General features: G+C 41.4%; 2 protein-coding genes across 6 annotated transcripts in view; one reads left to right on the top strand and one right to left on the bottom strand.

Annotated features, from left to right (window-relative positions):
- The window catches only part of ST6GAL2 (ST6 beta-galactoside alpha-2,6-sialyltransferase 2), a 155,465-nt gene extending 146,839 nt beyond the window's left edge, over positions 1-8,626 (top strand). For all 5 annotated transcript variants that reach the window (XM_056556037.1, XM_056556036.1, XM_056556039.1 and 2 more), the window contains one exon: positions 6,266-8,626. In XM_056556037.1, coding sequence (XP_056412012.1) covers positions 6,266-6,528 — 263 coding nt within the window. In that variant the 3' untranslated portion in view covers positions 6,529-8,626. The remainder of the gene's footprint in view (positions 1-6,265) is intronic.
- Positions 919-23,782, bottom strand: part of LOC130355643 (pinopsin-like) — a 320,381-nt gene continuing 297,517 nt past the window's right edge. The window contains exon 5 of the mRNA XM_056556042.1: positions 919-1,684. Within this exon, the coding sequence (XP_056412017.1) occupies positions 1,439-1,684 (246 nt within the window). The 3' untranslated portion in view covers positions 919-1,438. The remainder of the gene's footprint in view (positions 1,685-23,782) is intronic.

Consider the following 23,782-nt stretch of genomic DNA (forward strand, 5'->3'; position numbering starts at 1 on the left):
TTCAATAGGAAGAGGGTCATGTGACACATCAAACTTATTGGGAATTTCACAAGAAAAACAATGATGTGCTTGGTTTTAACATAACTTTATTCTTTCATGAGTTATTTACAAGTTTCTGACCACTTATAAAATGTGTTCAATGTGCTGCCCATTGTGTTGGATTGTCAATGCAACCCTTTTCTCCCACTCTTCACACACTGATAGCAACACCGGAGGAGAAATACTAGCACAAGCTTTCAGTATCCGTAGTTTCAGGTGCTGCACATCTCGTATCTTCACAGCATAGACAATTGCCTTCAGATGACCCCAAAGATAAAAGTCTAAGGGGGTCAGATCGGGAGACCTTGGGGGCCATTCAACTGGCCCATGACGACCAATCCACTTTCCAGGAAACTGTTCATCTAGGAATGCTCGGACCTGACACCCATAATGTGCTGGTGCACCAGCTTGTTGGAAAAACTCAGGGAACGTGCCAGCTTCAGTGCATAAAGAGGGAAACACATCATCATGTAGCAATTTCGCATATCCAGTGGCCTTGAGGTTTCCATTGATGAAGAATGGCCCCACTATCTTTGTACCCCATATATCACACCATACCATCAATTTTTGTGTTCCAACAGTTTTGGAGGGATCTATCCAATGTGGGTTAGTGTCAGACCAATAGCGGTGGTTTTGTTTGTTAACTTCACCATTCACATAAAAGTTTCCCTCATCACTGAACAATATCTTCTGCGTAAACTGAGGGTCCTGTTCCAATTTTTGTTTTGCCCATTCTGCAGCACCTGAAACTACGGATACTGGAAGCCTGTGCTAACATTTCTCCTGCGGTGTTGCTATCAGTGTGTGAAGAGTGGGAGAAGAGGGTTGCATTGACAATCCAACACAATGGGCAGCACATTGAACACATTTTATAAGTGGTCAGAAACTTGTAAATAACTCATAAAAGAATAAAGTTATGTTAAAAGTTTTTTATTTACTTTTATTTTCCCTTGTCTGGCTAAAATGTAGAACATTAAGACATATTTGTTACATGCATACAACTAATAATAAATAACTTTGCTTATGAGCAGTCATGAGAGCAGCGTTCCTTTTCTTTTTCTTGAGATTCACTTATTTAACCTCATATCCTTTTTGTCCTAGAGACGTTTGAGCTATCTCATCTCTTATTGCATAGCCATTTCTACGACAGACTTTTATGTGTGCAAAAAAACAAGGGCACAGGCAGCTTTTTGGGATTATTATTTTGTTCATTAGAAATCCCATTGTTACCAAACTTGATCCATCTTAGGTTCTGTCAGCTGTACATACCAATCTACACTCCATGTACGTATCGTGACAACGTTATCCAAACGGTATTGACATGCTTTCAGTTGCCGCATAGCAAATCTTACATGGCCGTCATTTCTTTGATTCATATTTAATAAATGTCTAAAGGAATTCACAAAACAGAATTGTCTTTATTTTGCTTTGAGATGTGTTGGTTTGTATCAGATGTTTCCTTATCTTTATTTAATATGAATGAAACCTTCTCAGTGCCTCCTGGGATCAGTGTTTGCTTAGGGACCACAGTGCTGTTGAGTCTTTGGTTGAGCTGAATAACAGTTAGGTTAGATTGACACAGGGATTTCCCATTAATGGGTGATGACTGGGGACAGTGGAAGAGTAACAGGAAGCATTTGTAAAACTAGAAAGAGAAAAATAGGATAATGTTAACTTACATAACAAGATTCAGTAAAGATTAATATCCATATACGTCTTGGATAATGCATCATTACATTTACTACAAGATTAGCTCATGAACAGAAGCTGTTCGTACAAATTGGATAATCTTTCTAGCTGGTCCAAGAAGGGGATTTCCCTCCATGACATCCATATGTCCTAGTAGAGTTGTCTTCCTGAGAATTCCTACCTATCAACCTGCAGTCCAGCTTATTTTCATTTATAATTTTAACACAAATACATCATGCAGGTGTGGGGTGATCATTTGGTAATCAAGTTATTGCAGTTTTTATATGTAGACAAGCTAAAGTTTGGGTATTCATGTGTTAAAGGGTTACTCCGGAGGAAACAAAATATCAAAGCAACTGATGCCAGAAAATTATACACATTTCTAATTTTCTTCTATTTAAAAAAATGAATCCTTCCAGTACTCATCCACTACTGTATGCTCCAGAGAAAGTTTCATAGCTCTTTCCGGTCTGATCACAGTACCACCTTTGTCCTTACAAAGAACTGTCCAGAGCAGGAGAGGTTTGCTATGAGGTTTTTCTACTGCTCTGAACACTTCCTGCCACAGACAGAAGTATCAGCAGAGAGCACTGTGATAAGACTAAAAATAACTATACAATTTCCTTTGGAGCATACAGCAGCTGATAAGTACTGAAAATATTAAGATTTTTAAATAGAAGTAATTTACAAATTTGTTTAACTTTCTGGAACCATCTGGAGTACCCCTTTAAGGAGTTCCTACACTTTCTGCAAGGGTTAGCTGAGTGTTTACTTGGCTAACAGTTAACAACAGAGGGCTAAGCCATAGCCAGACAGCTCTGGTGGTAAATGAGTGGTAAAAATCCAACATGCCCGACCTTTGTTCCCACTGGCATCATCTGTTGGGGAGAGTTGGGAGACCACCATACAATTTAGACAGTCAGCTAAATCTGCTGAAGTTGGCAGGTGCAGTTAACTTTAGTCTATTTATCTTGCAAAACTTAACAACTTTGGACTATAAGGGGAGTTGAAGGGGTAACTACAGTGGAAAACTTTTTTTTTTTTTTATCAACTGGTGCCAGAAAGTTAAACAGATTTGTAAATTACTTCTATTAAAAAATCTTAATCTTTACAGTACTTTTTAGGGTTTGTATACTACAGAGGAAATGGTTTTCTTTTTGGAACACAGTGCTCTTTGCTGACATCATGACCACAGTGCTCTCTGCTGACATCTCTGTCCATTTTAGGAACTGTCCAGAGCAGCATATGTTTGCTATGAGGATTTTCTCCTACTCTGGACAGTTTTTAAAATGGACAGAGATGTCATCAGAGAGCACTGTGGTCATGATGTCAGCAGAGAGCTCTGTGTTCCAAACAGAAAACCATTTCCTCTGTAGTATTTAGCAGCTAATAAGTACTGGAAAGATTAAGATTTTTTAATAGAAGTAATTTACTAATCTGTATAACTTTCTGGCAGGCACCAGTTGATAAAAAAAAAAAAAAGTTTTTCATGGGAGTACCCCTTTAAACCAGGTTTTCTATCAAAAACCGCTCTCTGTCTGCCTCCAGGTTGGATGTGGTTCTGTAGTTCAGTTCCATTGAAGTGAATGGAGCCAAGTTGTAAAACCACACCCAACCTGGATACAGACGTGGAGCTGTTTTTGAAAGAAATTAGTTGTGTTTTTCTATTCCTGGATAACCCCTTTAAGGTGATAGGCTCCTCATAGACAGGCAGTTCGCTGCCTGGTACAAGTACTGATCAAGTAGATTGATGCTTGTGAAAAAGATCCTTTACACAGCTCAATCGCTGTTTTATTTGTGGGCCTTCACGTTATTTACATCATTGTCAGCCTCAAATCTCCTTTTTACGCAAGAAGATGTGCAGCAATACAAATGAGTTGTCATTCGTTGGCTGATCACTGGGTCTTTAACACAGGAATAATAACCCTGTGGAAAAGGCCCATTGATGAGCAGATCAGAAGTATGATGCATCAAAAATAGTCAAGCTGTTCTTACATTGCCCATAATGAAAATACACTGCTCAAAGAAAAATAAAGGGAACACTTAAACAACACAATGTAACTCCGAGTTAATCACACTTCTGTGAAATCACACTGTCCACTCAGGAAGCAACACTGATTGACAATCAATTATAGGCAATTAGCAAGACACCCCCAATAAAGAAGTGGTTCTGCAGGTGGTGACCACAGACCACTTCTCAGTTCCTATGCTTCCTGGCTGATGTTTTGGTCACTTTTTAATGCCGGCAGTGCTTTCACTCTAGTGGTAGCATGAGACACAAGAGGCTCAGGTAGTGCAGCTCATCAAGGATGGCACATCAATGCAAGCTGTGGCAAGAAGGTTTGCTGTGTCTGTCTGTATAGTGTCCAGAGTATGGAAGCGTTACCAGGAGACAGGCCAGTACATCAGGAGACGTGGAGGAGGCCATAGGAGGGCAACAACCCAGCAGCAGGACCGCTACCCCCACCTTTGTGCAAGGAGGACCACTGCCAGAGCCCTGCAAAATGACCTCCAGCAGGCCAGAAATGTGCATGTGTCCACTCAAATGGTCAGAAACAGACTCCATGAGGGTGGTATGAGGGCCCGACATCCACAGGTGGGGGTTGTGCTTACAGCCCAAAACCGTGCAGGACATTTGGCATTTGCCAGAGAACACCAAGATTGGCACAGTTTGGTGATGCCATGAAGAACTTTCTGCTGCCTGCAACATCCTCCAGCATGACCGGTTTGGCGGTGGGTCAGTAATGGTGTGGGGTGTCATTTCTTTGGGGGGCCGCACAGCCTTTCATGTGCTTGCCAGAGGTAGCCTGACTGCCATTAGGTACCGAAATTAGATCCTCAGACCCCTTGTGAGACCATATGCTGGTGTGGTTGGCCCTGAGTTCCTACTAATGCAAGACAATGCTAGACCTCATGTGGCTGGAAAGGGTCAGCAGTTCCTGCAAAAGGAAGGCATTGATGTTATGGACTGGCCCGCCCGTTCCCCAGACCTGAATCCGATTGAGCACATCTGGGACGTCATGTCTTGCTCCATCCACCAATGTCACATTGCATCACAGACTGTCCAGGAGTACCTCATCAGGAGCATGCCCAGGCATTGTAGGGAGGTCACACGGGCATGTGGAGGCCACACACACTACTGAGCCTCATTTTGACTTGTTTTAAGGACATTATATCAAAGTTGAATCAGCCTGTAGTGTGGTTTTCCTCTTTGATTTTGAGTGTGACTCCATATCCAGACCTCCATGAGTTGATAAATTTGATTTCTATTGATCATTTTTGTGTGATTTTGTTGTCAGCACATTCAACTATGTAAAGACGAAAGTATTTCATAAGATTAGTTCATTCATTCAGATCTAGGATGTGTTATCTTAGTGTTCCCTTAATTTTATTGAGCAGTGTATATATCACAAATAGTCTGGATTGTACATGAAGGCAAAGAAGAGCATATTGTAGGGTTAGGGCCATCGAATTTCTCAATATTTCTCTATTTAGTAATCTTTATTATTTATAGTGACTAAAGCAAAACACATTTATGGCTTAAGTGTAACTAAATGTGAAGATGACCTGTCCCCTTATAACAGAAGAACAGCTTTACAATACACTTAACAGTAAGACAGATAGCATTACAATGTTTTGGTTTTCCTTTCCTGAACCTAACTCCTTGTTTTTAACTAGCTAATTTGCATTACCCCATGCTAATAGAATGCCTTTCATTAATTGGAAAGTTTTCGGTGGCCTTTATTACTCTCAAGTTGCTTATTACGCAGAGAGACTACACACTAACCACTATTAACTCCATTTAAATAATTGATAAAGTAGACTCGTAGCGGTAGAACAAGTGTGCATCTGATTATCAAGGTCTCTGTTGTTTGACAGGATCAGGAATATGTTGCAGTAGGTTACGGTATAAAATATGAATTTTATTTTTATTTTTGTGTGCACTTTACCAATCAGTTTTAATTGCTCCAAGGCAAATTTACAATAAAGCAACTTCATAAATAGTCTTAATTAAGTAAAATATCCAAATTCTTTCTGTACACACAGTACATTAAATGGTAGACTGCAGATTGTTCTCTGTCCATGGTTCCTAACAACAAACAGATCATGTGTGCAGTCTGTGCCGCTATATGTTGCTTCACTTCCATTGCCTCTCTTCTATTATTTGTAGTCTAGGAAGCAGGGTCCAGATTGAAGAGATAAACACATAACCACAAGATCAGACTAAACAAGTGTTGCTTTTAGTCTGTGACCATGGAACGCAAATGTCTGAACAGGAATTACATGAATAATGTCGCAGAATTTGTATTGAAAAGGGTTTTCCATATCTTGGAAAGTTATCCCCTATCCACAGAACAGGGCATAACTATCTGTTTATGAGGATGGGTCCAACCTTGACAACAGGGACCTATCTTTTATACTATTATACCTTGTTTAATAAATTATTCAATAAATTAAGTTAACATATTAACTTTGTATTCCTTTTAGTAGTAAACTGTGGTTACATATTAAATATTTCTGTTCTTGTATTTCTTAGGTATTCTCATTATGATGTCCGTGTGTGGGCAAGTGGATGTTTATGAATATATCCCTTCATACCGACAGACTGATCTGTGCCACTACCATGAGAAATATTATGATGCAGCATGTACACTGGGTGCATACCATCCCCTCCTCTACGAAAAGATGCTTATACAAAGGATAAACCAAGGGACGGAAGACAATCTTCTCCGAAAAGGAAAAGTCACTGTGCCAGGATTCAGTTCAGTGCATTGCCCCGTAAAAGATCACATTACATAAGAATGCACTGACTGCATTGGGAAATGATGTGCAATAATGTGCTACTATTGTTAGATCAACAATACTTGAACAAGATATTGTGAGACCATTGAATGGAATTGGTCTTTAAACCTAAACTGGTTGGTGGGTATAGTAATATATGCCTAAGCCAATAAGTATTTATTACTGCTTTGCCAGAGTAAGATGAGCTTAGATATGGGTGGTGAAAGTTGCAATTGTTTGCTTGTTTGGGGGGTAATCAATATTCTTACGTGGACCAAGAGGAGCTGCTCCCATCGATCCATAATGTGCCATATTGTTACTGTGGAATTACAGATCTGTCAGCTTTCTTGTGTATGTATTTAGAAATACATCAACACATTTTCCTAAATGTGTGACTTTGATGTTTTAGAGCGAGATCGGCTTATCGAATAAAACATCCAAGTGGCCGCTCGAAGCTGTAGATTTTATTTCATGAGAGTAAAGAGGGTCACCTGCTGGATGGGCATGTGCATAGTATAAACCATGTATAGTAACCTTTATGAAATGAATTATTAGGTGTCACAGAGAAAAATATTACGTAATGAAGTGTTAATGAAGTATGTGTCTCTTTAAAATATTTAACGGTTAAGACATATGGGATGCAGGAAATACTATATGCTTAGTTTTAGGAAGGTAGATGTGAGCTGGTAGTTGGGTTTACGTTTCCTAGTACTGTTTAGCTTTGTTCTGGTTATCAGAAAATAAACCACTGAAATATTTAATCCTAGTGTTAATTTAAAGAGACAGCTTCATGTAATGCTAATAAGGTGTGTCCATACACAAAGAGAAGGCTTTTCAGGCCTCGCCTGCTTCTGAAATGCTGTTATTTTGCACATGCGCTAGCTAGAAATATGATTTTTTTTTCTTTGCTTATTTGAAAGCTGTTAAACATCTGTATTAATGTGTACGTCTTGTTCTGCTGCTAAACTTAACGCTCACCATGCTGAACTAACACTGCTGGATCAAGGTTAGGTTGCAGTCAACTCGGTCCAAGTAAATAGCAGATCTGCTGCTTTACAAGTATCGCATGATAGAATATAGTGTGATAGATAGGAAGACTATAGTCTTTGTAATGGGAGACTCCAGTATTTGTGAGACTCTTCTTTACTGTATTTATGTTCATATGACCTAAGATATATAATGGCAAAGGGTCAAAAGATGATCTAGGAACCATTAAGAAGTAGTTCAATATAAGTTACTGCTTGGTCCACATGGGCACAGCTTTACATGGAGGTATTAGTGTATGTGACATTCATTTGGCGCTAAAATATTGTACAGTAGAATAGAACGTAAAGTATTACACATGCTTCTCCTGCTAAATGCTGGCAGTAGTACACTGTGCTCCCACAAAATGTATACTGTTCATTGGCAGGCATCGGGTTGCACTTTATTTGGGATTTACCAAGCACTGATATAGGCTAACAATGTGAATGGCTCTGAAGTGAGGGATTCCTTGCACTTATACCTGATAATCCTAAACACTGGTCTACAAATGGGCAGTTCAGTGATCACATGACAAGTGTCCATCATGTGTTACCTGGAAAAGTCTCAAGTGAAAAGTATTAAAAACACCCCAGGTATACTAAATATGTTCCAGTGAAGAGGGCCACTGACGGGGGGGCTTATGAGGTCATATGCTTGTACAGAAATGTGGCTGTGACCCTGCTGAATGGTAGGCCTAACCCTTGTTAAAGAGTCCTGTATACAGGGGTGGCTCAATGGGAATTACTGTGTTTTTCATACTCTTGTTCATCTCATTTAATGAATAGAAAACAAATCACATCTAAAAATCTATTGTATTCTTTCAATCTGAGTTGCAGAATCACTTATACATTTTTCCTGATCTTTTTGTATTCTTAGTGTTTTAAATTAGGAGCCAGACTAATTTTTTTACTAGCTTTGATGGTGTTTTGGTAAGAATTTTTTTTAAACTCTCTGGCTTATTGTCCATCAGATAAAATTTTAAATGTTTTCAAGGAGCATCATTTTTGAACAATGTTTGTACACATTTGAACACTTTTTCTATTTTGATTTTGTACATTTTTATGTATGCACAATGTATAGAATATTTCTTGTAAATAAATATGATTTTTTTGTATTGAACTATGTGTGAAGTTTTTTTATTTGTATTTTTTTAAACATTTCCAACTATGTTCTATGTTCTTCTATTCTTCTATTGCCAAAAAAAATATAATTATGAATCCATAATTCCAGACAGACATTTTTTGTGACATGCTAAATCATACATCTATTCAGAGTATTCTGCAAATACATTTATAATGGAACCATTTGACTGTTCCACTTTAAATTCTTCTGGTATAACAATAAAGCTTAATTGACAGAGTCTAGCAATTGGGTTTCCTGAGATATTTCTCTGTGACAAAGGGAATGCTTAAGTTAATTTTTGCTTCCAGAACAGACTATGGGGGACATGTATCAATAATGGTGTAGCAATGTGTGATTTTATGTATGTTTTTTTGCGTCAAATGGAGCATATTTGCGCCAAAATGATCAATTGTCGTACGCAAGTTTGTAATTTTGGCTCAAATGTAGCCCTACAAAAGGCGCAGACCCCAGAATTCCAGGCAGTAAATCTGACTTTGAGACATTCTATTGTTGTAGCTATTTTCTCTGTCACTTTATTCATGGTGTAGATTTGCGCCTAAATGAAGGTATTTGCGCCTAAACCTGCGCCAAATCGAAAAGTCGCAATTAATGAATTCCAGACCAAAGAATGATTGTAACTGAAATCACGACTAACAAAGTGAAATCAGTGATTTTGTTCTAAACCATTTGGCGCAATTGTTTGTCGCAAAAAGTGACATAAAAGGAAATTTGAGACAAATCACAGTAAAAAAAAACAGGGTAAAATCCTTCATACATACCCCCCTATGAGCTTTACTGTTTCCTAGGTGATACCAAGTAAATCATACAAATTCACATCTCTAAAGAGTCATGTACAGGACAATTAACATTTCCATTTTTCAATGTGATTAGTTTTAGTTTGTTTTTTAATAACAGTGGGAAAAATTAAATCATAGCACTAAATTACTCATGTTTCAACAAACATGCCTACTGCAAAGGGGATTTTAATATTTGGTTTAGGCTATGTTCCAGCACATGTAAGACTAAGAGTGCACATTAGCACTTGAAACGCATCACCTTTCCTGTGATATATACTGGCTTTTTAACAATAAAGACTGGATAATTTTATGCACATATCCGCGCTGGATCGTTTTATTTTGTGTATCCTGTTCCTAAGGTGCTGCTAAGCACTGGTCTGAGTCGTGGACGGGTTTACACGGTGAGCTGGAGCAGATCCATATTTGCATGTTTGTGAGCCATAAATGTCTAATACAATAAATCAAAAGCAAAAAATAGCTGAAAAAAACTGTGTGTGAACAGAATAATGGTTTATCATAGGGCTAAACAAAATGGTTTGTAAACATAGCCTTAGGATGTGTTCACTAGAGATGATCAAATTTTTTTTGATGAATTAGATTCGGCCAATTCGCCGAATTTTCCAAAGAAATTTGATTCGGTCTGAATTTATTTGCGGCAAATCACTATTAAAAACGGCTATTTCTGGCCTACAATGTGCCTCAATAGGTGTTTAGAACACTTTGACTTGCTGTAACACGCATAGGGAGTGTACTGGGTTAGTGAAATAATACTGTTATTCAGTATGACATGCAGATTAGAGGCATCGCTATTAGAATCACTGTCACAGAGCGGCACAATGACAGAGCCTGGAGGTGGTATCAGTATGAGGAGACCATATAGTGGCGGAATGACACAGCGTGGAGATGGCGGCAGTATGAGGAGACCATATAGTGGCTGAATGACCCAGCGTGGAGGTGACAACAGCCTGACAAGACCATATATTTAAATATATTTTTTAACATTTAAATTGAAGATTTCAAATACATAAACCTAAAAAGTTTTATTTAATGTGCCAGCAGCATGAGGAAACAACATGGCAGTATAGTGACACAGCCTGGAGGTGGCAGCAGCTAGAGTAGACCATATAGTGGCTGAATGACACAGCCTGAAGTTGGCAACAGTATGAGGAGACCATATAGTGGCTGAATGAAACAGCTTGGAGTTGACGGTAGCATGAAGAGACCATATAGTGGCTGAATGACACAGCCTGGAGCTGGCATCAGCATGAGGAGAACATATGGTGGCAGTATGAGACAGCCTGGAGCTGGCATCAGCATGAGGAGAACATAAGGTGGCAGTATGAGACAGCCTGGAGCTGGCATCAGCATGAGGAGAACATATGGTGGCAGTATGAGACAGCCTGGAGCTGGCATCAGCATGAGGAGAACATATGGTGTCAGAATGAGACTGCCTGGAGCTGGCATCAGCATAAAGAGAACATATGGTGGCATCAACAGCACCAGAAGTCCTGAAAATGACCCGGTGGCAGAGTGGAGCGGTGGTTGACAATACTAGTACCCGGTGAAGATGGTGGGTGAAAAAAGGTAAACTTGGCATCAGATGTGTGGCATCAGGCGGGGGGCAGGATCAGAATAGTAGCTGAGGCAGGTAGGCAGAAGAAAAAACAGTCTTTTGTAAAAGTGTTAGTGTGCACAAGTATTGAGGATGTGCACAGGAAAGGTGTGCAAAAAAAACACAATGTGCCACGTACACAAAGTATTGATGTAATGCAAAGACCTCTAAAAGGTGGAAGGGAACAACGTATGGTCCATTGTAACCAGTGGGGGTAAAAACTTCCCCTGTAAGGCCCTACTCTTGCATTATTAATTCCCTTCTTGGCAAGTTTTACTTGCCCTAAAAAGGGCAGCCCCACACAGCAACCTCTCCCTATTTTCACCTACAAGCACTACAATTTCCCAGGGTTTTTAGGTGGAAATAGGGAGAGGTTCCTGTGTGGGGCCGCCCATATTAAGACTAGTAACACTTTCCTCTAAAGGTGGAAGTGAACAACGTATTGTCCATTGTAGCAGGTGGGGGTAAAAACTTCCCCTGTAAGGCCCTACACTTGCCCTATTAATTTCCTTCTTGGAAAGTGTTACTCACCCTAAAAAGGGCGGCCCCCCACAGGAAACTCTCCCTATTTCCACCTAAAATCCCTGAGAAATGGCAGTTTTTGTAGGTGGATATAGGGAGAGTTCCTATGTTGAGCTGCCCTTTTTAGGGTGAGTAACACTTGCTAAGAAGGGAATTAATACTGCGAGAGTAGGGCCTTACAGGGGGAGCTTTTACCCCCATTGGTTACAATGGACCATACATTGTTCCCTTCCACCTTTTAGAGGTCTTTTCATCACATCAATACTTGGCAGGTAGGTGGCACATGGTGTTTTTTGTACACCTTTCCTTTTCTTAGCTATAAAAATAATTGTGGTCCATATATTTTATCCTAAGAAAAGTGTTAGCTAATGCATATCCTCAATACATACTTGTGGTCTGATGCTGACTAATTTCTGTAACTGGTGAGCAGCACCTTAAATATGTCTTGCACTATGCATATTTGTGAAGTGTTGGTGTGGCGCCATGGTCAATCTACTCTGATGCATTAGGCATTGGTGGGTGGAAATCTTGGCTGATCCAAGCCTGATTCATCTTCACAAAGGTCAGTCTCTCCACATTTATTAAAAGACAGACGAGTTCTCCTTAGGGTTACTATGGCCCCCGCCACACTAAAAACCCGCTCTGATGGCACACTACTGGCCGGCAGGACAGCTTTTCCAGGGGAAACTCTGCTAGTTGCGGCCACAAGTCAAGTTGGGCTGCCTAGAAGTCCAGAGGATCTTCAAGGTGTGTTGGCAGGGTCATGTCAAGAAATGTCACCACCTGCTGCTTCAGGTCCTGCTCCAGGTCTACCTGCTGCTGATGAGTTGCTTCACTATGCGGGTGAAGAAAGCTACTCTTCAGCAACTGTACACTCAGGCTGCTGCTGATGGAGCTGGTACTGCTCCTGCCACCCCACCCCTCCCCAGCAGCCATGGCAGTGGAAGGTGGGTGCAGAGGGCCCCCCATGTCAGACCTGCGAGAGGATGGACGATAGTGCAGATAGGCATCGGCCGAGCTGGGCGCTATGACCAAAAATGTGTATCACAATATTTTTGTAAGTTATGGCACGGTATTTTACGGTTTCTATACGGTTTATGGTTACACGTTATTTAACGTTATTTTCCCCACCCCACCCCCATGTGACCCATGGGTGCTGCTTCTCTAACCCCCACCCCGGTTCATCAGACCAGCGCTGCGTTGTCCCCCACATCGGGGAACTAATCATATGTCACCTCGTCCTCGCTGGAAATCTGTACTGTACTACATATTCCTTGTGCCCGGGCTGCAAAAAAAAAAGCAAAACCAAAAAAAAAATTTAACTCACCTTCCCACGTTGCTCCGGTAACGGCCTTATGCTGGGGATGGGAACGTCACAGTGCCGTCAGCCTATCATCGGCCACAGCGATGTCCCGCCTTGGTCGGTGATAGGCTGAGCGCCAGCCGGCTCCTTACATGACAGTGCACTCAGCCTATCACCAACCGAGACGGGACATCGCTGTGGCCGGTGATAGGCTGACCGCTCTGTGACGTTCCCATCCTCAGCATGAGACCGTTACTGGAGCGACGACAGGGGAACGTAGAAAGGTGAGTTAAAGTTTATTTTGTTTATTTGCAGCCTGGGCACAACGAATGTGTAGTACAGTACAGATTTCCACCGCCGGCGACCCGCAACTCACAGAAGGACGAGGTGATTAGTACCCCGATGTGGGGGACAGCGCAGCACTGGGCAGATAAACCGGGGGGATAGAGAGAAGCAGAACAGCGCCGGCTGATAATTAAGTCATTCGAGGGGGTGGGAGGGGCCCAACCGGTATTGCGGTATGGGAAAAATTCATATCGGGGAAAAATTTTTGGTATTCGGTGTGAACCAGTATACCGCCCAGCACTATGTAGGATGTCTCTGTAGTAGGTTAGTTTGTCCTCCCTCTCAGTGGGTGTAAAATAGGCCCACATTTTGTGCCGGTAGCGAGGGTCTAATAAGGTAGAGAGCCAAAAGTCATCCCACTGCCGAATGGCGGTCACTATGCAAGCGAGTGAGCATGCATCGTGCCATTTGTGCAAGTGACTCGGAGGGGCTCCCTGCCTTCATCTCCACTGCATACTGCCACGGTGTGTCTGGGTCTTGTGTCTCATCTTCCTCATCACCCTCTAGCCCCTCTGGCTGGTCCTGCTCCTCCTCTCCTGTCAGATGACTATAAAAACCGCCCATTTCGTGAAACCTAAACTCCTCCCCCTCCTCTTCCAGTTCAGCCCCCACAGGGCTCATGTGGCCGTGAGATGCAGGCGCCACGTCTCCAGTGCCCTGACCGGCCATCGTTTCCAACACGTGTTGTAGTAAATGAAGCAGTGGAATTACATAGTTCATGCCGTAATCCTGGCAATGACTAATAATGTGGCTTCCTTAAAGGGCCTGAGCAAACGGCAGGTGTCATGTATGAGCTGCCACTAGTTGAAATTGAAGTTACACAGGGAAGTCCCCCTATCCGCTTGAATCATCAAGAAATCGGTGATGGCTTTTCTCTGTTCGTATAGTTGGTCCAACATATGGAGGATGAAATTCCAACGTGTGGAAACGTCGCAAATCAGACTATGTTGGAGGATACCATTCTGACGCTGCAGCTCAAGGAGGGTGTGCTTTGCGGTGTACGAGTGGCTGAAGTGCATGCACAGTTTCCTTCCCATTGTTAGGATGTCTTGCAGATGGGGGGCACACTTCAGGAAACGCTTGACAACCAGATTGAACAAGTGCCATGCAGGGAGCATGGCTCAGGCTTCCTTGTCAAAGCGCAGACAAGATGTTCTTCCCATTGTCGGTCACCAAGGTTCCCATTTCCAGTTTTCCTGGAGTAAGCCATGATTCGATTTTTGATGAATGACTTTTAGCAGTTCCTCCCCCGTGTGACTCCGTTCACCAAGGCAAACCATGTGAAGAACAGCAGGACAGCGCCGTGCCCTGCTCACATGGTATGCTGGAGGGGCACTGAGACTTGTCCATGCAGTGGGGGTTGAGGACACGGTGAAGGATGAGGAGGAGGAGTCGCACATTGTCACAGGACCAATGGCGAGTGTGGAGGCGGAAGCGGCGTGACTTGCACAAAGTTGCTGTTGTGACTGTGCAGGAACCACATTCATACAGTGGGCCGTAAAGGACATGTATTGTCCCTGACCGTAGTTACAGCTCCACGCGTCAGCGCTGCCGTGCACTTTGGTAAACACCGGCAGGCTCAAGGACTGGCCCACCGTCTGTTCCACAAAATTGGGCAGGGCTGGTACTGCCTTCTTCGCAAAGAAGTGATGGCTTGGGACTCTTCACCTTAGCTCGGTACAAGCCATCAGTTCTCTGAAAGGGTCAGAGTCCACCACTTGAAAAGGAAGGGACTGAAGCACCAGCAACTTGGACAGGAGCACATTCAGCTTCTGCGCCATTGGATGAGTGGGCACAAACTGTTGTCTCTTGGACATGGCTTCGCCGATGGATTGCTGGCAGAATGACTGATTCAAAATAGGAGGAGCAGGAGCATCTGGAGCGACAGAAGATGGGTATGACAGACAGCTACTTTCGGCTGAGGTGGTGGAGCCTTGGCTGGCTGAAACAGGGAGCAGGGTGCCACTGGGTGATGCAGCAGGCTGGACCACCACATCATAGCCACGGTTCTCCCAGGCCGCTTTATGATGACGCTGCATATGTTGATGCAGGGCCGTGGTGCCAACAGTGGGACCCTTGCCATGCTTCACCTTCTGCCGACACATCTTGCACGTTAAAGGGGTTATCCAGGAAAAAACTTTTTTTTATATATATCAACTGGCTCCAGAAAGTTAAACAGATTTGTAAATTACTTCTATTAAAAAATATTAATCCTTTCAGTACTTATGAGCTTCTGAAGTTTAGGTTGTTCTTTTCTGTCTAAGTAATCTCTGATGACACCTGTCTCGGGAACTGCCCAGTTTAGAAGATGTTTACTATGGGAATTTGCTTCTAAACTGGGCATTTCCCGAGACACGTGTCATCAGAGATTACTTAGACAGAAAAGAACAACCTTAACTTCAGAAGCTCATAAGTACTGAAAGGATTAAGAATTTTTAATAGAAGTAATTTACAAATCTGTTTAACTTTCTGGAACCAGTTGATATATAAAAAAAAAGTTTTTTCCTGGAATACCCCTTTAACCTCCCCTGGATGCTTGAAAAAAAAAAACTGCCACATCAATGAGTAGCTGTTTTTCCCACCAACAGTCCGCACTGATTGACTGCTACTGCCGCCGAATCCAGGAACCCCTGTTCCACTACCTCCCGGTAAGGTAGGCTGCCTCAAAGCAGGTGGTCTACCCCGGGCACGTTTGGCTCCAGACTTTCCACTTCTGCCACCATGCTGACTGCCAACCATGATACCACCTTGCTGGCTCAGCTGCTGCTTACGGGCAACCTGCAACCCTCTTCTCCTGATGATGATGAAGCCCATTCTGCACCCGGCTCCCAAGTGCAATCAACTTCATCATCATCGAGTTGTGTCTGAACGTCACTGATGTCCTCAGGTTCCTCAACATTGTCTGCTTCAGGAGCCTAAACTCTCGCAACACTACCTCCCACACAACTCTCCTCATCACTACTTGCTCGCCTAGCGGAGGAAGCGGCGTATGTCTCCTCAACTTCTTGGCTGGGCAGTAGCTGCTGACTGTCCTCTAGTAGATCGTCCTCACTAAATAATGGAGCTAAACCCACAGCATAAGATACTTCTGTGGGGAAGGGAACAGTATAGGACAGAGGCAATGGGAGGACAGGGACTGCTCCTGAGCCATGCCAATTGAGAGTTGTGTCTGAGAAACCCACCGACTGTTGACTGGGGGTGTCAGATGTCACTTGTGATGAAGTAGATGACCGTGTTATCCAATCAATGATGGCAGATGGTTTGCTGATCGAGACATGACTGCTAGTTGATACCGAGAGCTCAGGCCTCTTGCTGCAACTCCTGTGCCACTCGCCCTTAGTCTGCTGTGACCTCTGCCTGCACCTGATGAATTTAGGCCTCTGCCACTCCTCTGTGCACATCCTGGCACTTCTCTGCCTGACATACTTAGTTTGTATATGAGGGGAGGACAATATGCTCCACTACGCTTAAAACAGTATTTGTCTACAACACCAGCAGGTATGTACTTTTGGCTGGCCTTTCACAGTAATTAGGCCCTTAGGACTATAACAGGAACAAAATGGTACACCACTTTGATGTACGTACGTGGTATGCACTTATGAGGGGAGTACAATACACTCCACTATGCTTAAAACAGTATTTGTCTAGAACAGCAGCAGGTGTGTACTTTTGATTGGCCTTTCACAGTAACTAGGCCTTTAAGACTTTAAGAGGATCAAAATGATACACCACCTAGGTACACACAGGTTACACTTAGTAGAGGATAATATGCTCCGCTACGCAACCAGTATTAGGCACTAATAGCAGGTGATTATGGCTTTTAGTGATCTGCTCACCCTAACTGGCTACTATTAGCTTTTCAGTTGTTGTACGCACCAGTGCTGCAGCACACAGTCACCGTGTACTACACCCACATTTGAACTTTCTCTCTCAATCTCTCTCCCTTCCCTATCGGTGCTTCTAGGCTGCATTTGGGCTTGAGGTGAATTGCTGCTGTAAAAATGCTTTTCTGTGCAACACACCCTGCTCTCTGTCCCTCTCTCTCTCTTTCTCTCTGCAATAAAATGCTGATGTGACTGGCCACAAGATGGCTGCCAATTATATAGGGCTGTGACATCACAGGGGTGGCTGGCTGCATACTGCATGTGATTCAGGATCATCCCGCCTACCTGTTTTCCCGCCTTCCCAGCATTCCTTGCTCCATGTCCTTACAAGTGGAGACGCCATCTTAGATGTCCTGGAGCCTGGACCACACTAAATGGAGTTTAATTAAGCGATTTGTGCGATCAAATCAAGGCGATATTCGGATTCATCGCAAAGCAAATTTTTCTTGAAATTCGTAACTAATTCGGATTCGTCAGATTCAATTCGCTCATCGTTGTGCGCCAGATTCTGACGCATTGCGCCAGAAATTCTGTCTGCGCCAGATTTTGCGCCAGAATTTAAACCCAAAAAGGGGCGTGGTCTCCGAAAAGGGGCGTTTTCCCAACATTTTCACAAAACCCCAACATATTCACTAAGGTTTCCACATAAAATGTGGTGGATTTGAGCTGAGGAAAACCAGACAGATCAGAGCATGTGTAAAAAAAAGCAAATGTAAAAAAAGCAAAGTGTAGGTAAAAGTGCAAAATGTAGGGAAACTTTAGTAAATTCCATGGAAAATAAATTGTAGGGAATTAAAACCCACAAAGAAACCTACATTCCTCTCTTAGTAAATAAGGGCCATTATCTTTATTCTGTAGGGATACCCAATATATAGAGGTTTTATTTATTTTACTACTTTAAAAAAATTATAACTACATGCACCAAAATTAGTATGTTAAAAATTGTCATCTTCTGACCCCTATAACTTGCGCGTATGGTGCTAAATGAGGGCTTATTTTTTTGATATAACAATGTAATGTCCGGCGCCAAGTGTGGTAAAACGACAGGTATTTTATTGTAGGATCAGCGGATACAAACTTGCATCAGGCAGGAGCCGATGCGTTTCGGACCGCTACAGGTCATGGCATAACACACAGGATAAAATCCAAACTTTAAATACTTTCTGAGGAACATCACATGTATAATGACATCACACTTAATAAAGACATGTGGAAAACATGGAAATGGAACAATGGATGTATATGTATACATGAATTCAGGCAGAAAAAACCTACACAAAAAATGAATGCAATTATATAACAGCCCTACAAAAAGTAATAAACAATAGATAAGTGATTTTTTTTTTAAATTCATAATGACTTTTCTATTGTTTATTACTTTGTGTAGGGCTGTTATATAATTGCATAAGTTTTTTGTGTAGGTTTTTTCTGCCTGAATTCATGTATACATATACATCCATTGTTCCACTTCCATGTTTTCCACATGTTTTTATTAAGTGTGATGTCATGATACATGTGATGTTCCTAAGAAAGTATTTAAAGTTTGGATTTTATCCTGTGTGTTATGCCATGACCTGTAGCGGTCCGAAACGCATCGGCTCCTGCCTGATGCAAGTTTGTATCCGCTGATCCTACAATAAAATACCTGTCTTTTACCGCACTTGGCGCCGGACATTCCTTTGTTAAATCGTTGAGACGGTCCGGGGACGCTGTGGCTAGCCCGTGCGCTGGTGCTGGAAACACGAGGGGGAGAGCTGTCCACACACAGTGTTGCTTCCCGGCTTATTCTTTTGCCCCGTAGTCTGTAGTTTTTATCGGTACCATTTTTGTTTTGATGGGACTTTTTGATCGCTTTTTATTAATATTTTTCTGGAATATAAAGTAACCAAAAATTCACTGTTTTGGACTTTGGTATTTTTTTTTTAAGTACGCCATCGACCGTGTGGTTTAGCTAACCTTATATTTTAATAGTTCGGACATTTATGCGCGAGGCGGTACCACATATGATTATTTTTTTTTCTATTACATTGTTTTATTTAAAAAATAGGAAAAGGGGGGTGATTTAAACTTTTATTAGGGGGGGCGCTTATTCACATGTACACTCTTATGTTTTTTTACCAACTTTTTTAGCCCTTAGGGGGCTATACTATGCAAGCTTCTGATTGCATTCACTGTTCAGGCAGCCAGGAACCACGGCTAATGCCTGGCACCGCCGATCGGCAGATCGACAATTGGACGATGAGGAGGCAGGTGAGGACCCTCCTGTCGTCCAGTAAACTGATCGGAACATCGCAATTCTGTCGTGATAGTCCCGATCAGCTCCGCTGAGCTGCCGGGATAGTTTCACTTTCAGTTTAGACGCTGTGATCAACTTTGATCATGGCGTCTAAAGGGTTAATACCAGGCATCGGCCCGATCGGCGGTGCCAGGCATTAGCCGTGGTTCCTGGCTGCCCGTAGCAACCGGGACCCACGGGGTATAACCCGTTCTCTGCTTGTGAGAACGGTTTAAACCCCGTTAGCGGGACACAGGACGTACAGGTACGCCCTGAGTCCTTAAGGACTCGGGAACGGGACTGTGCCCGTACGCACTGCTTCCTCAAAATACTGCGTGGCCCCCATAGCCAGGACTCGTGGCTAATGATCGTGGTGCCACGCACTATTAACCCTTTAGACGTGGTGTTTAAAGTTGATCACTGTGTCTAAAGTGAAAGTAAACCTATCCCGGCTAGCTCATTCGGCTGTTCGGGTCCCAAACAGCTGGAACACACAAGGAGGGCCCCTACCTTCCTCCTGCGTGTCTGATCACTGCATGACTGCTCAGTGCCTGAGATCCAGGCATGAGCAGTCAAGCCGCAGAATCATTGATCAATGTTATCCTATGGGATAACAATGATCAATGTAAAAGATCAGTGTGTGCAGTGTTATAAAAAAAGTTATAGGGGTCAGAAGATGACAATTTTAAATGTATACATTTTTGTGCATGTAGTTATGATTTTTTCCAGAAGTATGACAAAATCAAACCTATATGAGTAGGGTATCATTTTAATCGTATGGACCTACAGAATAAAGAGAAGGTGTCATTTTTACAGAAAAATTTACTACATAGAAACGGAAGCCCCAAAAGTTACAAAATGGCATTTTTTTTTCAATTTTGTCGCATAATGATTTTTTTCTGTTTTGCTGTAGATTTTTAGGTAAAATGACTAATGTCATTACAATGTAGAATCGGTGGCGCAAAAAAATAAGCCATCATATGGATTTTTAGGTGCAAAATTGAAAGAATTATGATTTTTTAAAGGTAAGGAGACGCTAGAAGCCATCAAGACAACTGCTAGAAATTACGCTGAGCACGTGCACTCAACTCCTTTGGTCGACCATGACGAGGCCTGTTCTGAGTGAAACATGTCCTGTAAAACATGAGGTGCCATGTTAAAGTTCTAGTGACCAGTATTAGAGAGTGTGAGAGTGCTAACACACAATTTAAGACAAAAGCTCGTGTGTCATGTAAAACATTCTACTTTGGATTAACTCAAAGGCTTTTATGACTTAACCCCTTAAGGACCCGGGGGTTTTCCGTTTTTGCATTTTCGTTTTTTCTCCTTACCTTTAAAAAATCATAACTCTTTCAATTTTGCACCTAAAAATCCATATGGCTTATTTTTTGCACCACCAATTCTACTTTGTAATGACATCAGTCATTTTACCCAAAAATCTACGACGAAACGGAAAAAAAATTCATTGTAAGACAAAATTGAGGAAAAAAACGCCATTTTGTAAATTTTGGGGGCTTCCGTTTCTACACAGTACATTTTTCGGAAAAAATAACACCTTCTCTTTATTCTGTAGGTCCATATGGTTAAAATGATTTTGTTGTACTTCTGGAAAAAATCATAACTAAATGCAGGAAAATTTATACGTTTAAAATTTTCATCTTCTGACCCCTATACCTTTTAGATTTTTACGCGTATGGGGCGGTATGAGGGCTCATTTTTTGCGCCGTGATCTGAATTTTATAGTGGTACCATTTTTGCATTGATAGGACTTATTGATCGCTTTTTATAAGTTTTTTCATTATATAAAAAGTGACCAAAAATGCACTATTTTGGACTTTGGAATTTTTTTGCGCGTACGCCATTGACCATGCGATTTAATTAACGATATATTTTTATAATTTGGACATTTCCGCACACGGCGATACCACATATGTTTATTTTTATTTACACTGGTTTTTTTTTTTAAATGGGAAAAGGGGGGTGATTCAAACTTTTATTAGGGGAGGGGTTAAATGATCTTTATTCACTTTTTTTTTCTTTGCAGAGTTATAGCTCCCATAGGGAGCTATAACACTGCACACACTGATATTTTACATTGATCAGTGGTTTCTCATAAGAAACCATTGATCGATGATTCTGCCGCTTGACTGCTCATGCCTGGATCTCAGGCACTTAGCAGTCATTCGGCGATCGGACACCAGGAGGCAAGGTAGGAGACCCTCCTCGTGTCCTACAGCTGTTCGGGATCCCGAACAGCCCCCTGAGCTAACCGGCAGTGATTTAGTTTCACTTTAGATGTGGCGTTCAACTTTGAATGCCGCGTCTAAAGGGTTAATAGGGCGCGGCGCCTCGAACAATGCCGCCGCTATTAGCCACGGGTCCCGGCTGTTGTTAGAGGCCGGGCCCGACCCGCTATGACGCGCTGGGCTGGATGTCAGACGGTCTCATCACCATTCCGAGAGTGCGCGCTGCCGTTTATACTTCTCAGAAGCCTTCTTATCGGTTGCCGGTCCGAGGTTAACAGTGAGACCCTCACTGGCAAAGAGGCTTCATGTGACCCATACGGTCTTTTTAAGTATAAGAGCATATATGACAGTGTTGGATTACAGTTCATCTGTCTTTAATATTACTCCTATAATTCTATAAAACACCCCTGATGACTTCACTGAATAACAAGTGATAGAAACGCGTTGGGTGAGGGTGAATTGGTCGCCGGAAATAAGTGACCAAGGGGGTATTACCCATAAGAGTAATCCTACATAGGTGCTCTGAGGGGGTCTGGGAGTGCTTTTTGCAAAATATTACAGCACCCCTGACCATATTTATATCTTAACAGCTCTTTATTATTTTGGAATCAATATATAAAATTGCAAGCACATTATATACACAAACTATAAAAATATATTGTTAAATCGCACGGTCAATGGCGTACGCGCAAAAAAATTCCAAAGTCCAAAAATAGCATATTTTTGGTCCCTTTTTATATCATGAAAAAATGAATAAAAAGCGATCAAAAAGTCTGATCAATATAAAAATGGTACCAAAAAAAACTAAAGATCACAGCGCAAAAAATGAGCCCTAATTCCGGCCCGTACGCGGAAAAATTTTAAAGTTATTGGGGTCAGAAGATAACAATTTTAAACATATACATTTTCCTGCATGTAGTTATGATTTTTTTTTAGAAGTAATACAAATTCAAACCTATATAAGTAGGGTGTCATTTTTACCGAAAAATGCACTTTGTAGAAACGGAAACCACCAAAAGTTACAAAATGTTCAATTTTGTCACACAATGAATTATTTTTCCGTTTTGCCGTGGATATTTTGGTAAAATGACTTATGTCACTGCAAAGTAGAATTGGTTGCGCAAAAAATAAGCCATAATATGGAATTTTAGGTGCAAAATTGAAAGCGTTATGATTTTTAGAAGGTGATGAGGAAAAAATTTAAATGCAAAAACTGAAAACCCTGCGTCCTTAACCCCTTAAGGACTCAGCCCATTTTGGCCTTAAGGACTCAGACAATTAAATTTTTACGTTTTCATTTTTTCCTCCTCGCCTTCTAAAAATCATAACTCTTTTATATTTTCATCCACAGACTAGTATGAGGGCTTGTTTTTTGCGCGACCAGTTGTCCTTTGTAATGACATCACTCATTATATCATAAAATGTATGGCGCAACCAAAAAACACTATTTTTGTGGGGAAATTAAAACGAAAAACACAATTTTGCTAATTTTGGAAGGTTTCGTTTTCACGCCGTACAATTTATGGTAAAAATTACATGTGTTCTTTATTCTGTGTTCTCAATACGATTAAAATGATACCCATTTTTATATACTTTTATATTATTGTTGCGCTTAAAAAAAATCACAAACTTTTTAACCAAATTAGTACGTATAATCCCTTTATTTTGATGACCTCTAACTTTTTTATTTTTCCGTATAAGCGGCGGTATGGGGGCTCATTTTTTGCGCCATGATCTGTACTTTTTTTTTATACCACATAAAAAACTTTTAATACAATTTTTATAATTTTTTTTTTTTTAATAAAATGTATTAAAAAAGTAGGAATTTTTGACTTTTTTTTTTTCGTTCATGCCGTTCACCGTACGGGATCATTAACATTTTATTTTAATAGTTCGGACATTTACGCACGCGGCGATACCAAATATGTCTATAAAAAATGTTTTTTACGCTTTTTGGGGGTAAAATAGGAAAAAACGGACGTTTTACTTTTTTATTGGGGGAGGGGATTTTTTACTTTTTTTTTACTTTTACTTTTACATTTTTTTAAATTTTTTTTACACTTGAATAGTCCCCATAGGGGACTATTCATAGCAATACCATGATTGCTAATACTGATCTATTCTATGTATAGGACATAGAACA

The sequence above is a fragment of the Hyla sarda genome, chromosome 2 (assembly GCF_029499605.1).
Source record: "Hyla sarda isolate aHylSar1 chromosome 2, aHylSar1.hap1, whole genome shotgun sequence".
NCBI classification, from domain to species: Eukaryota; Metazoa; Chordata; class Amphibia; order Anura; family Hylidae; genus Hyla; species Hyla sarda.